This window comes from Vigna unguiculata, chromosome 6, assembly GCF_004118075.2.
Source record: "Vigna unguiculata cultivar IT97K-499-35 chromosome 6, ASM411807v1, whole genome shotgun sequence".
Taxonomy (NCBI): Eukaryota; Viridiplantae; Streptophyta; class Magnoliopsida; order Fabales; family Fabaceae; genus Vigna; species Vigna unguiculata.
In genome coordinates, this window is record NC_040284.1 from 33,048,236 (window position 1) to 33,063,863 (window position 15,628).

A 15,628-nucleotide genomic window follows, 5' to 3' on the forward strand; every position below is an offset into this window, starting at 1 on the left:
AAGTTAATCATTCTTTTTTATAAACTTCAATAAAAAAAAAATACTGACATCTTTTAGTTTTTAACCATAATTAAATGTTTTTTTTCTTTAAGATTAAGAATCTTGTATATGACTCAAATTTTAAATTTAAGATCTTAATTATAGCATGTCAACGTATTCTAATAAAAATTATGATAAAAACCAAGACTTGGAAATGCCGAGAGAATAATAACCCAAGCCTCTCTACTGCTTAAGGCTAAAAGTACCCGTCGAAGTTAGCGATAAATCGCAAATTGCTGAACAACATTTTCATGAGCTTATCACAAACAGAAATTATGCACGTCATTAATTAATGTCATATAAACTCCGTTACGAAGGACTAAAACGCTGGTTAATAGCAGCTAAAACGCTGTAAAGAACAGAGGACTAAAAAAAGAAAGAGCGACACTTTTTAATCACTCCGCCCTCTTTCTTTTCTTGTTTAACAGGGCAAGAATATGAAAAAATCTAATATCTAGACACCAAGCTACTAAGGTATAAAGACTTACGGAGAAGGGCACAAACCTTTTGTCATAATTATTGAACATTTTTTTTTGGAAGTAAAAAAAAAATTAACAGCGTGTATTTTCAATTACCCAATCACACTTTAGAAATCGTCACTAATCATTGAGGCCCCTTTCCTCTTCTGTTCTCATGTTTCAATGAGGTGAACATGAAATTCCCTGAATATAGTGCTTCTTTATCTGCCAATTCAATAAAACTCAAAATTAAAAGAAAAAACAGAAAACAATATTTCCATAAGATCTGCTAGAATTCTTTCATTGACATATCTTTCAAAATTTCCTGCATTGCACTAGTGAAACAACTAATGTGCATGGAGTATCTGACTTCAAAATAACTTTTAATGTTTCTTTGGGAGGTCAGAAGTAAAATGCAGAGAGCATTATATAAATATATAATGACTTGGTGGAAACTATGTATTTTTCAAACTAGACGACACCAGTGAAATAACAAATAATGTTAACGATTATTTAGTTAAAAGAGGGATTGCAGTCCGTACGATAGAAGTGTAGCAGGAAGTCCACAAATATAAAGATGCAAATCTCTATCATTTGCAGAAAAAAACTCATGATGTAAAAACTAGCCATATTGATCAGAATATTCCACAAAATTAAGGCTGGGTTCCTTGCAGATAATACTTCCTTGCTTTCCTATGGCCTCGAAACCCTTTTTAGCAGGTTTCAAATGAGACCCTCGTGGTGTGATGGGGAGCTCTTCAGCTCACTCTACCACCAATTATAAAGCAGCAGGCATTCGCTCATCATTTTTCATCCACTTCATGGTCAATAATAATATAACACATAATTACATCTACAAACAATTTTTACAGACAAGGACAAACAGACGGTGTTTACCTGTTTAAGTCGTCCACTTCATGATCAATAATAATTACATTATAAACATAACAGACATTTCTTACAGACAAAGAGAAAACGGACAGTGTTTTACCTGTTAAAGTCATGCAACTTTCTTCCCGGCGAGCATACCTGGCGAGCGCCTAAAAAAATAGTTCAGTATAAATGTGTGTATAGTTAATATAAACAAGGAAAATAAGATAGCACTCAGGATACAACTTAAAGCATCTGGCATTTAGTTAAAATATGAAGGGCAAGGGAAAGAATGAAAAATTCATGATAACTAGAATGAAGAATTTGCTTTGGAAACATTTCTAGGTAGTAAAGTGGCAGTTAATACGAATTCAGGAAAGAAAGCCACTCATCCAGTAGTCTCTACTTCATTAAAAGTGATCACTATGCTCGCCAAGTTTGAAAAAGAAACTCCATCATAACGGCAATGTGTCAAAAAAATTGGTCAACAATAAAAGTATGAATTCTTGAAAAGTCAAGCCATGCCAAAATATTAACCCAGAGTGGAGGCAAGTGGTGAATGACAGCAGGTTAAGAAGTAACTTCATTGGTGAATGGTTAACATTAACAAGTTGTATGGCTTGATTAACCAGTTGCCCATGGGTTCAACATCTTGGCTTAAATTGAAATACCAAGGAATAGTCCCAATCCCAAAAGCCTATGTTAGAAAATTCACACAATATTTTTCTGCAAATATAATGAAAAATGCTACGTATATAGGCATACCTGCACTGATTGAGATGCAGCATCGTCTTCTGTTGAAGACCCATCTTCAGAGAATATATTCCTGAAACCCCAAAAGATAGCACAGATGAGGATAAACTATGAATATAAAGGAAGTAATAGGTGTTAGCACTGAGTCTTCACTGATTCAATATCCAAAACTGAGAGAAGCGAAGCATTGGTCTAAAGTTTCCTACTTTCAACAGGAAGAGGATTACATTCAGATTAGTACCGACCTCCATATAGCATTTGAGAAATCACCCGGTTTAGCTTCTGGAAGAAGTGCGGTATCATAGGCAACAATGTTTCCATAAAATATCTTCTCAAGCTCTTTCATCCACTTAGTCAGTAGTAGGTTAACCTTCCATTTCAAATTTGAACGATCATAAATCACCAATACAGAGGCAAGTCCCCATACTACTTTGGATAAATTGCAAAAAGGGAATTTCAGGCAAACTATCGAGGAATAATGATGTCAAACAAGAGCTACTAAATATTCTAAAAGGAAATATTAAGGAAAATTTTCAGTGTACATTGTTCCTGAAAATATATCTACTCATAAATAAATGACTACTTACTCCAGCTTTGGACACTCTTAGCTCCACGTCATGATTGTAAATCTCATAAAGGTATTGCCCAAATTCAACACCCTCATTTCCCTCTTGCTTCAACCGACGCAAACATAACCACATATGAAGTACAAGTAAAGAGAATGTTGTTTTGAATGTTTTCTCCAAGTTAAAAACTGCAAGCGAATAGAAGAAGTTTAGAATGCCAGAAGAGCTTACATTAGTTTTAAAAAAACTTTAAACTGATACAAATCAAACTCCTTCCACGCCATGATTACTCGATTATGATTGCAAGCAACTAATTTGTCGAAGCACATATATATCAAATCACCGGAGACACACTAGCACCAAAAAGGATAAACTTTCCCAAACAAGCATGACACAGTTGCCTTTCCTTAAATGGTGGGAACTTCAAAAGCATAAACAAATGTCAACAGGAGGAAATGATATTTTTATCCGTCATAAAATGGCCAAAATGTCGTCTTTAGTTTGTTAAGATTTCTATCATCAGAAAATAAATTCTCTAAAACCCCACACGAAAATATAGAACAATAAGAAAAAGAAACATTATAAAACAAAGTGCTACAAAACACAACACTCAAACAACATGGTTTTTAAGTCGGTGTATATTCATCACCAGAGAACCTAATACAATAATGAATCAAGAAAAGAATAGAGTGAAGTGATATGAACAGTTTTGTCATATTACCCATGCGGAGGATGAATCTATCATTAAAATTCCATGCACAAATCCATTAAACCTTGTATTCTTATTCTACCAAGTACAAGTCACCAGGTATTTAAAAATATAGGAGGGGAAAGCAAGAGCTTCCACTGATAGCAAACAAGCAGAATATCGTAGAAAAGGGCTTCAATAAAAATACCCAAACTACTAGAGATGCATAACTCCTATATATATGAAGCTTTGTATTGTGAGAAAATCATTGGCTGTCAATTTATTCAACCCCAAAGCCGCCCAGAAGACTAAATTAGTGAGATTAAAGTTTCAAAAAAGGGTCTGCAACTGTGATTTTGGCCCCAACATCAAGCTTTTTGGGGGTGTCCTCAACCACTACCGCAGTTTAAAACCTAGGATGGGGTATAAGAGCATAATCGTGTGAGTGAATAATCATAAAAGCATAAGTGCATCTGAGCTACAGCTACGGTTGATTATATTGCTACGAGGAGAACGGACCTTCATAAATGGGAGGTTTATCAACTTGTGAAATGATTCTATGGTACACAACATTAGCCCCTCGAATTGACCTGCTCTGCTTACTATAAAACAGCATGAGTTTGAGCATGAAACGCTTGATTCCCTGATAATTAGGTTCTTCAACTCTGAGGGGTGAGTCAGGGGGCAGGGCCAGCGAACAGGGTTTAGACCAAAACATTTTGTGTGGGTTAACCTGCTAAGTACAAATTTTGGGTTAGCAGCATCAAATCAATAGTAGTTCCTTTCCATTTTAGTTCTGCGAAGTTGAGTTATGGTTGAAGAGCGAAAGAGAGTGAAGTTTGCATACCGCGGGGGGTTGAGGTTTGTCCTCTATCGTGGGCGCGGGTGCAACCCCAGCGTAGCTTTGGCGCGTGACATTCTTGAGGAAATTAAGATGGCTCTGCGATCCAAATTTGGAGATTGGAGAAACTACTTTGCTCCACCTTCGTAACATTCTGGTTATGAATCGAAATCAAAGCTTAATAGATTGCGTTATGCACCACAACCCAGAGAACAACACAGTGACACGCAACGCAAGAGAAAGAAGAACGATTGAAAAAATATATCAATAGAAAAGGATTCAATTTGAAACCTCTGAACACAGACCAAACTCAGCGGCTATGAGAAATGAAACTTAAAGAAGTTGGTTTAAACCGGACTATGATGGACCGGGTCCTCTCACTCCCCTGTGATCACTTATAACTGTTAATTAAGTAATTGAGTTTTGACTACATATAAATTTTTTTAATTTTTAGTTTAATTTTTATCAATTTTCTATTAAATATTTAAAATATATATTTTTAGTTAATTTGGTGAGGCGATATTATACTATCCTACAATGTCCACCTTACTTCCTCCTTGTTAAAAATAAAAGTGAAAATTTTTATAATTAATATATATTTTATATAAAATAACATGATTTTTATTGTTTTTATATTACTTTATATTAATAAAAAATTAATATGTGAAGACAAAGAATCAAAAGGATTAAAACAAAACATACAAATTTTAAATGCTTATTAGACAGAAAAAATTAACAAAAACACACAACAAATTTATAATAGATTTGATACTTAATTAAACCTACTTATAATTACAATAATAGTAGATAAGGTTACTCTTAATAATTAATAAATAAGATAAAAATAAGATTGGGCTTGATGGAGGATTCTGCAAGCCATTACTTTCTGCACCTCCATGTTTTCTTTCTGCATTTCATAGTGCTGGAATACCTTCATGTCTTTGTGATTAAGTTTGTGGATAGATATGAAAGTGAAAAAATGAGTGGAGTTCTGGACAAATAAAATTGAGCGTGGGATCGTTTTGATCAAGGAAAAGATGGTGAAAATTAATGCTAGATGAGAAAAAAAGTTTATAAGTGATGTAATTAGTTTAACAGATTAAAAAATATTTTCAGTGATAAAATCGTAAGATTTTAATTTTACTTTTGTGTAATTAAATTAAAATATTGTTAATGTAAATGTAAAATATATTAAAATAAAATGTTAGCTATTATTTAAAATAATAGTTTTAGTCGATGAAGTTATATTAAAATAAAATTGAAATATTATTATTTATTGATATTATAACTATTATTATTATTACTAACGTGACACAGGCGCTATCGCACTTGTGTGTATGTATTTTTTAAATATAATTTATATATATATATATATATATATATATATATATATATATATATATTAAAAATAAAGTGAAATATATCAGAACAAATAAAAGAATAACCATTGATAAATAAAAAAGAAGAGAAGAAGTAGAGACATCTGATTTTATAAAAAGTTTGTAAAAATAACGATCAATTTTTAAAAATTTAATAAATTATTATATTTAAAGGGTAAAATCGGTATTTTGAAAAGTGGACACAAAAAGGGAAATCCCTTTATATATTGTTATAGATTTTATCTTCTTCCTTTTATAACTAATTGTGTATACAGTGACAGTTTTTATACGATGTTTGTTTAAAATCGCTATTTTTTACAATATAATACGACAGTGACATATTTCTCATTATTGCATATGAAGTGATTTTCTAAGATCTGAGGCATTTTCAAATCCAACACGCAAAAATAATGACAGTTAAAAACGTAATAATATACAAAAATAATTATTGTCACCAATTACATGTGTTATATGTAGATGCTGGACGAATTTATTAATACACTTCATGTGTATTTATTGGACAAGTTTGAGACTGCACATTAGATGAGTTTATCCATACACTATTGAAACAAATTAAACAAGTTTTCCATAATTAATTAAACGAATTTAACAATATACATTACATGAGTTTGTTCATACAGGTATTAGACGAGCCTATCAATATACATTAGATGACTATATTCATTTTCTAAATAAATAAGTCTTGCCATACACATTAGACAAATACGTTTATACATTTATCAGACGAGTCTACTAATACATGTTAGACGAGTGTATCCATATATTGATTAGACAAATCTAACAATACATATTAGGCGAGTCAATCAATGCACTAATTAGACGAGCATAATAATACACATTAAACTAATTTGTCAATACGCTGGTATGTATTTTTAACGACTTTAATCTACATATTTCTTCATAGTTTATCCTTTTTTATTTTTTAAAAATATATTTTATATATTTGCGCACACTCTATCCTTTGTATTTTTACGAAGTCTACTCTTTACATTTTTATAAATATAACGACTTTCTAAAACTATAAATCATTTTTTACTTGATTATGAGCTAACCAATATTTCTTATTTATTTCTTCAACATCTAAACCTTTTCAACACAATATATACTTACTAACATAAAAGAAAATACATACAAGTACCTTGTAGTATCTTATGTCTTATTGTTCTGGTACACCCAATAAGTCTCACACCCACATCGTTTAGGATTTGAGGTCAAGCGAAGTTTAAATACTCATACCTTCCAATAAGTTATAGAACACTTATTTATTTCAATTTTATTTTACATTAATCATGATCATAAAGACAAACTTGTAGTATGTTATATTTTAATTTATTTATTTTTATCAATGATATCCATCAACTCATTCATAAATTTTATTTTCAAATCTCTTCATTTTCACGTCTCTATCTTTTGAAACAAAACTTTCCTTCAAAATCATCATTTAAAGTAAACAAAAGGCAAGTACTACTTAACTTCTCTTGATCCCTCTCCTTGCATATTACCATTTATAGAAATTTGAATGATTTTTTTAAAATATATTCAAGATTATATAATTTGAAATATAATTCTCCCTTTGAAAATGTATTTTATTTACAAAACATATATTTTATACTGTAAAACTTAACTTTAGGTTTATATATAATTCAAAATATATATTTTATATCCCGCAATTCATAATATTGAAGAACAAATTAGGGCATAAAGTATATTTTAGGTTTTTATTAATTTTCTATCAAGGGTAAAATGGTATTATCAACATATGTACAAGGTGTCAAAAAAAAAGATGGGGTGCAGGAAGCAATGCCCGTTTGATTGGTGTGTGGAGTGGCCCGGCCCAGCGGAGCAGAGATGGTGAGTCCTTTTAATTAAAACCCTGGTTGAGTTTGATGGCCTCCATTGGCCTCAGTCCTAAAACCCTACCGTCACCATGTCTCAGTCAGACAGCAAGAAGAAGAAGGAGCGCAGCAGCAGCAAGAAGGAAGAGGAGCAAGCAGGTAAAGATGAGGGGTTGATGATAAAGCCTCAGAGCTTCACTCCCCCCATCGACACCTCTCAATGGCCCATCCTCCTCAAAAACTACGATCGCCTCAACGTCCGCACCGGCCACTACACCCCCATCCCCTCCGGTTACTCCCCCCTCAAACGCCCCCTCCCCGAATACCTCAAATACGGCGTCATCAACCTCGACAAGCCCGCCAACCCTTCCTCCCATGAGGTCGTCGCCTGGATCAAGCGCCTCCTCCGCGTCGAGAAGACCGGCCACTCCGGTACCCTCGACCCCAAGGTCACCGGCAACCTCATCGTCTGTATCGACCGCGCCACTCGCCTCGTCAAGTCCCAGCAGGGTGCCGGCAAGGAATACGTCTGTATCGCCCGCCTCCACTCCGCCGTCCCTGACGTCGCCAAGGTTGGACGCGCCCTCGAGACCCTCACCGGCGCCGTCTTCCAGCGTCCCCCCTTGATCTCCGCCGTCAAACGCCAGCTCCGCATCCGGACCATCTACGAAAGTAAGCTCCTTGAGTATGACCCTGATAGGCACTTAGTTGTTTTCTGGATTTCCTGTGAGGCTGGGACGTATGTTAGGACTATGTGTGTTCATTTGGGGTTGCTTCTTGGCGTGGGTGGCCATATGCAAGAGCTTAGGAGGGTTCGCTCTGGGATCATGGGGGAGAAGGATAACATGGTGAGCATGCATGATGTCATGGATGCTCAGTGGGTTTATGATAATTTTAGGGATGAGAGTTATTTGAGGAGGGCTGTTATGCCCTTGGAGATTCTTTTGACTAGCTATAAGAGGCTGGTTGTTAAGGACTCTGCTGTGAATGCCATTTGCTATGGTGCTAAGTTGATGATTCCTGGGTTGCTTAGGTTTGAGAATGATATTGATGTTGGGGAGGAGGTTGTGCTTATGACCACCAAGGGTGAGGCTATTGCTCTTGGGATTGCTGAGATGACTACTGCTGTTATGGCCACTTGTGATCATGGGGTTGTGGCCAAGATCAAGAGGGTTGTCATGGATAGGGATACTTATCCAAGGAAATGGGGTTTGGGACCTAGAGCTTCCATGAAGAAGAAGCTTATTTCTGAAGGGAAGTTGGATAAGCATGGGAAGCCCAATGAGAAGACTCCCCAGGAGTGGCTTAGGAATCTTGTTTTGCCCACCGGTGGGGATAGTATGATTGCTGGTATGGCTGCTGCGCCTGAACCTGAGGATGAGAAGGTCAAGAAGGATGCAGATGGTGAAGGACGGAAGAGGAAGAAACATGAAAGCACTGATAGCCCAGTTTCGGTCCCTGCCAAGAAGGCGAAAGTGGATGTAGAAGAGGTGAAGAAGGTAGCTGATGAGGCTGTGGAGGTTGAAGTTGACAAGAAAGAGAAGAAGAAGAAAAAGAAGGATAAGGATAGCAGTGAAGTAGCCTCTGCGGATGAGGAGAAAACGGAGAAGAAGAAGAAGCACAAGGATAAGGCTGAAGACGCTTCGCCGGAGTTAGACAAGTCTGAGAAGAAAAAGAAGAAAAAGAAAGACAAAGAAGCTGCTGCTGCTGCTGCAGAAATTAGCAATGGAAAGGAGGATGACGGTAATGCTGATAAGAGTGAAAAGAAGAAGCATAAGAAAAAGAAAAACAAAGATGCCGAGGAAGAATAGAGGAAACCATATTTTTGTGTTTGTTTACTATGTAATGCCTATTTTTGTTGATCTTTTAAAATTTCGCATTGAATTAGTGTACTGTTGGTTAACATTTTGGTAGTTTTTCTTATGCTTTTTCTCTTAACTTTTCCATCAACCGTGTTTATGGCAACATGTAGTATGCATGATCTTCGTTTAATAGATCACCTACAATTTATCCGTAATCCGTTAGCAATGTCTCCGGCTCATGTTTGTCTGCTCATATGCGTAGCTTTTCTATATACATAATCTCAGACAAATGTTTATGGAGAATTCTGCAGCGAATTTGCCCTGTTTCCAGCTGAAACATGGTGACAGTATACATTAGCATTTTAGGTTCTTTAGCAATGCAGATTAAAACGGTTCTTCGGTTACTTCATAAATAATTTTGATTTTAAAAGTCAATTAATATAATAATTCCAGTTTAATATTTTTCAAAAATGGTGTTGTTTTTTCTTCTGCAATTTAGTTTCATTATTAGTTGAAGGGCAAAGGGAAAGAAGAGAGAGATTTTAATGGAGATAGGGAGTATCCTTCTTTGTTCTCACAGGAGTGGAAAAAGATTGAAAGTTATATCTTTCATATTTTCTAATTTTACATTTTAAAATGTAAAGATTAGTACTTTTGTTAATACATTTGAGATGAGATATCTTGAATCTCTTCTCCCTCCAAGACAACCCGATGGTATTTTGTTTCTATTAGTTTTTTTATTTTCTTCTTTCAAATTAAACCAAACAATATATAAAAAATCTCTACCATTTTTCTTTTTTCTTTTTTCTTCTGCCAAATCCTGTTTCACTCAACAAAACCTAAAATAGTTTTATAGCAAGTCATTACAAATTCATATGGAAAATTTATTTATCTTTAAAATTTTACGCACAAGTCCATGAAACCCTGTATTCATTTTTCATCAATTGCAAGTTAGGAAGATTTTAAAAAGCAGCAGATAAACAATTTATCCTTCTGTAACGATTTGGAGCACAGAATTTCAGTGATTTGTTAGCTCTTTTATTCTATTTCTCTGTATCATTGTATGACACTACCATCAGCACAGTTTCATGTGATGACACTATACGTAGAACTAACTGTCTAAGCAAAATTCAGCAATGTATTTATTTGCAACTTACAGATTTACATACACTTGAGCATCACATAAGTTGCTTGACGCAGTAATTAAAAATTGAAGCTCTCATCTCACCTTGTAGAGAGCTTACATGTACATTTTAGTTGGGAAGTTATCAAAAGCTAGCAGTCCAAATGTTACTAAAAGCTTCTCAGAGGAGCATTTGGCTTCTTCTGATTGCGACCGTACCAAGACAGAAGGTACTTTCCATTGTAGGACTGTGACCTTTTCATTGAAGAACTAGAAGCACCCTGCAGATACCTAGTTAACCTGAAAGAAGAGCTTCCTTTGGAAGTTGTTGCCAAATCGCTTCCAGAACCCACCTTTGAAGAAGAAGAAGAAACAGCATCATCATCCACGCTTCCAAGCACTCTTTTTGAGTTAGCATTAGATCCCACTGTTGCAAGAGCACGATTGATATTTGCAACAGAGAAGGAATCCAGAGAAACAGATCTTCTAGGAAGAATGTCTGGCACCTCTTCAACTGGGGTTTCAGTTTCACAAACCCTAAATCCATCTTCAGCCTCCATTTGGCTCTCTTCCTCTGCCCTATTCCCTAATTCAGAACCAGGAGCACTATTTTCCAAAATTTCCACATGGGTATGTCCAGAGGAATTTGAATCAAGAAAACTAGAGTCCAACCTAGCAGTTGCAAGGTCGGAAACAATGGGAGCCCGGCATATGGGACAATTGGTATGAGACCTAAGCCAGGTATCAATACAAGGTAAATGAAAAGCATGATAGCATTTAGGCAAAAGTCTGAGATTCTCATCCTCTTCAAACTCACTCAAGCAAACCGCACACTCGGTTCCTTCAATCAAGCCCTCTCCTTTCTTATACCTACAAACTGTGATGGCATTGATAATCGATTGCTGAAGGCCAAGGGTGCGGATATACCATATGGGGTGATCCACCACAGCTCCATGCTCTTCATCAACAAAATCATTGCCTCCGGTGTTCTCTGGCTGGTGCCTCGATGATTCCCTCCTCCTCGAGCTGAACCTGGTATAGATGGTGCGACAACAAACGACAAAGAAAGCAACGGTTAGAATAGCAAGAGCAAGGAACAAATAGGTGGCTATTCTGTGGCTGCTTGATTCATCTGCGCCATCGTTATATAGATTGAAAGGGGGAAGTTGTGGCGGTGGCGGTGGCGGCGGCGGCGCAGGAGGAGAATCATAATTAGGGTTTTCGGGATTGGTGAGGCAGATCCTGATGCAAACCTTGCAATCTGATGAACAAGGCTCGGACTTCCTCACATGACATAGTGAGGCACAGAGTTCTGGCAATGGCGTCATCAAGTTTGTGAGATGACGCAGACCCATTTCATAGAAGGGGCTGGATCGGGAAGAAAGAAGGCCTCAAATCAGCATCACAATTTGGACTGATGATGAAGAAGAAGAAGATGATGATGATCACGACATCAAGTCTCAAACTTTGACTTCCAAACCATACCACAGAATTTTGTCTTTAAAGGTGTTCACATCCCACTGGTAGCAGTTGCATTGAATAATAAAATTACACTATGACAGTTTTTTTCTTAATTTTTTTTATAAATCCAGTCTTTCATTTTTAGCGATATATAGATTTAATTGTTTATCCACATCTTATTCATCTAACAATTCAAACACATTTTACGATAATATTTAAATTATTTATATAATTTGATCTATTTTAGTTTAAATACTAATTCAAATATTATTATAAAACACAATTGAAATTTCAAATAAATTTAACAAAAACAAAATTTGATTAAAATAACTAAATCCACGTATTTATAAAGATGAATAACTAAATTGATCAAAAATTTTGATAAATGACTAATTTTAAATCTCACTTAAACTTAAAAAACTAAATGTATAAAAATAAAGACATTTATTAAATGAATCGTAAAATTGACCATTTTTTAATATTTTACATTAAAATACATTCAAAATAGTATACTGAATAGTGTTTTTCTTTTGTATATTAAAAATGGCTAAAATTATTTCTAATATATTTGTTTTTGCCGAAAGTCGTCATCTTGTTTAATCAATATTAAATAATGCACCACCCCTTTTGGGAATCAATAAACATTGAGAAAGTATAACACATCCATTACAAAATTTTTAGAACAGGGTGTTGTTTGTGGGATTCTTTTATTTATGTGGTAGGTTTTATAAGAAAATTTTATTACAACCTGCTACATATAATTAAATTATCATTTTTAATTCTAAACAATGAAAATGTAACTATTATAAGATATTATTAATTAAACAAAATTTGCAAAAAATACTTAAAACGATATGATAGAATGAGATGCGCGCATTAGTATAATTAAACCATTTACGTTGGTTTAATTTTATAATAAACATCTTATTTAATACAGTTGACTATCAATTAACATTAAGGTGACGCATTTACTTAGCTAACGTTCCCCACTCGTGTGTGGGCCAACTTTAACTTTCAGAAAATGCTTGCTTTATATTATAATAAATACGAAATGGAATTAAAATGTCAAACTTTTATTTTTCAGAAAATAACCATTATATTAAATAATATTTATTGATGAGATGACAGAAATCTTTCTCCGTTAGCCAAAATAAATGATAAATTTTATGAGTTGGATGTTATCGTCTAAATAATTTTTCTTCTATACATATAGTAATACGTGTTTGTGTGTTCTAAAAACATATATAATAAACGGAAAAAAACAACGTTTGCTTCTGTGTTTGGTGATTCCGAGTTTTAGGTTTTGGTAGACAGTTGGATTTCATTTTCATAACGTTTACCGTCACTTCACTCATAAAATAGTCAGATCTCCACCAAATTAATTATTAATTATTACAGTAATCTTATTGAATTAACCATTGTTATAGAAAATTACACTGATTTTAATTCATCTTGCTACAATTTTACTATTTTGTTTTTTGTTAGGTGTTTCTATAAGTTCACTTAGGTTAATCTACTTCATAATATTATAATATTTGTTGATCGACATTTTCTTTTGTATATAGGTCACCTAATTAGAATAAACAAGGACTTTTTTATTGTTACATTATATTAGTTTAAATTAACTTTTATTTGATGTTGTTTTGAATTGGTTTTGATTTGTGAGATATATAAATTTAGTAATATAATATTTTATTATTTAACATGTTGGCTTCTTTTAATTTGGCTGAATTAAAACAACAGTGATTTGAGTAAAATATGGAACAACATTTGTTTAGATTAAAAAGTTATTTCGTTTTCTAATTAAAATCAAATAAAATTGCTCCCTCCCTTCATCCTGTAAACACATAAAATATGTCTAATTAAATGACGTTTATTTTTCAAAGAAACGTTAAATTTTTTTTATTCTATTTTTATCCCAATAAATATAACAACGTTGTGATTTACAACGGTTGTCTTAATGAGAAGTTAACTGAAAAGTGATTTTTGCAGAAAATAATATAAAAAGCATGTTTGCTGTTTATCGGTAGAGAAATATATATATATATATATATATATATATATATATATATATATATATATATATATATATATATATATATATATATATATATATATATATATATATATATATATATATATATATATATATATACCGCATATAGAAGAAACTTTTTGGAAACATTAACACGTGGAAGCTTCTGGTAGGTCTTCAATTTTTTCTTAAAATATTATTCAATTTTTTATAACATTTGTATGCTCTACAATCAATTTTAAAAATATATAATTTTTAAAAATTAGTCTCTTTTACAACTTTTGTCTCATTTCAATATTAGAAATATATGAATGTATAACTAAATGTATTAAGTTAATATGATATTTCAATTTTACAATAACAATTGAATTATTTATATTTGACACATTTTCACATTTTAATATTAAAATAAATATTAATTAAATGTATTAAGTTAATATGATATTTCAATTTTACAATAACAATTAAATTATTTATATTTGACACATTTTCACACTTTAATATTAAAATAAATATTTTGAAACATTAATTAAACCTGACAAATAATGATTGAAATAACTAATTCATAATTAAATAATTAAATTTATACATTTATAAAGATTTATAAAATTGAGGAACTGGATTAAATTAAAGTTTTTAAAAATACTTTTAATTTTTAGTGAAAGTTAAGGAACAAAAATATATTTAACCCTATTTTAATTATATTAATTAGCGTAACACAGGCGCGATAGCACATCTGTGTATGTATGTATTTTTTAAATATGCATGATATTATATTAGTAGGTGATAATATTATAATGTTATTAAGTTAATATATATATTAAAATTATATTTATTAAAAATAAAGTGAAATATATCAGAACAAATAAAAGAATAATCATTGATAAATAAAGAATAAGAGAAGAAGCTGAGACATCTGATTTTATAAAAAGTTGATAAAAATAACGGTCAATTTTAAAAAATTTAATAAATTATTATATTTAAAGGGTAAAATTGGTATTTTGAAAAGTAGATAAAAAAGAATAATCTCTTATATATATTGTTATAGATATAAAAATTGTAAAGACTAAAAAATAACATTTTAAAATAATGAAATTTGATTATTTTAATATTAAACATCGTCGGTATAAAATTTTATCATTCAAAATTTAGTGCAAGCCTAATACTACATGCAGATCTCAACAATTTTTCTAGATCAAAAAAAATTGTTTAGATAGAGACATAGTACAAGAGTTTATAAATATGCTATTGAAGTCTTTGTTAAGGTTAGTAGTCATATTAGGAGTTATGCAAATTAATTTGTATAATTAATTAAATTTAATTACATTTTTTAATTGCAATTTATATTTATGAATTGGAGAATTATTATTTATATTTAATGAAAACAATTGTTGTAATAATCAATTAACATTAACTATATTTTCATTACTATTAATGTTAGCAATTATTAAAATTAATGTGTATGATTAATTTTTTCTTTTATTAATTATATTTAATTACATTTTTAAAAACTAAACATTAATTACCTTCTTAATATATCATACATTAATTAATCATTTAATACTCATTGTTGAATTATTAAATATTATTCAATATATCAATATGAAATTATTAATTATTAATATATACACATTTGTGGAAAATTTACATTTCAACACAAATAACATATTATGTATATCTATTATGTACTATATATTATGTATCATATACATATTTTTAATATTATTAATGATAATAATTATATAATTTAATATGCA

General features: G+C 32.1%; 3 protein-coding genes across 5 annotated transcripts; 1 reads left to right on the forward strand and 2 right to left on the reverse strand.

The window, feature by feature from the left end:
• Positions 1-328: 328 nt before the first annotated feature.
• LOC114186879 (ubiquinol-cytochrome-c reductase complex assembly factor 1) lies at positions 329-4,594 on the reverse strand. Of its 3 annotated transcripts, none has more exons than XM_028074942.1 (8): positions 4,507-4,594; positions 4,222-4,369; positions 3,894-4,107; positions 2,708-2,874; positions 2,366-2,490; positions 2,133-2,193; positions 1,489-1,537; positions 329-722 (listed from the first exon to the last, which is right to left on the reverse strand). In XM_028074942.1, exons 2-8 carry the CDS (start codon positions 4,366-4,368, stop codon positions 643-645), a joined length of 843 nt encoding a protein of 280 aa, XP_027930743.1. In that variant the 5' UTR covers position 4,369; positions 4,507-4,594; the 3' UTR covers positions 329-642. The 3 variants fall into 3 exon arrangements, with proteins under 3 accessions (XP_027930743.1, XP_027930744.1, XP_027930742.1); XM_028074943.1 differs by having other exon boundaries at positions 4,521-4,539; XM_028074941.1 differs by having other exon boundaries at positions 4,222-4,514.
• Positions 4,595-7,494: 2,900 nt separating this feature from the next.
• Positions 7,495-9,467, forward strand: LOC114188016 (H/ACA ribonucleoprotein complex subunit 4). The gene has a single exon (XM_028076493.1). The coding sequence runs from the start codon at positions 7,543-7,545 to the stop codon at positions 9,259-9,261; it is 1,719 nt and encodes a 572-aa protein (XP_027932294.1). The 5' UTR covers positions 7,495-7,542; the 3' UTR covers positions 9,262-9,467.
• Positions 9,468-10,358: 891 nt separating this feature from the next.
• Positions 10,359-11,891, reverse strand: LOC114186636 (RING-H2 finger protein ATL54-like). The gene has a single exon (XM_028074599.1). It carries the CDS (start codon positions 11,728-11,730, stop codon positions 10,546-10,548), a length of 1,185 nt encoding a protein of 394 aa, XP_027930400.1. The 5' UTR covers positions 11,731-11,891; the 3' UTR covers positions 10,359-10,545.
• Between the last annotated feature and the right edge of the window lie 3,737 nt (positions 11,892-15,628).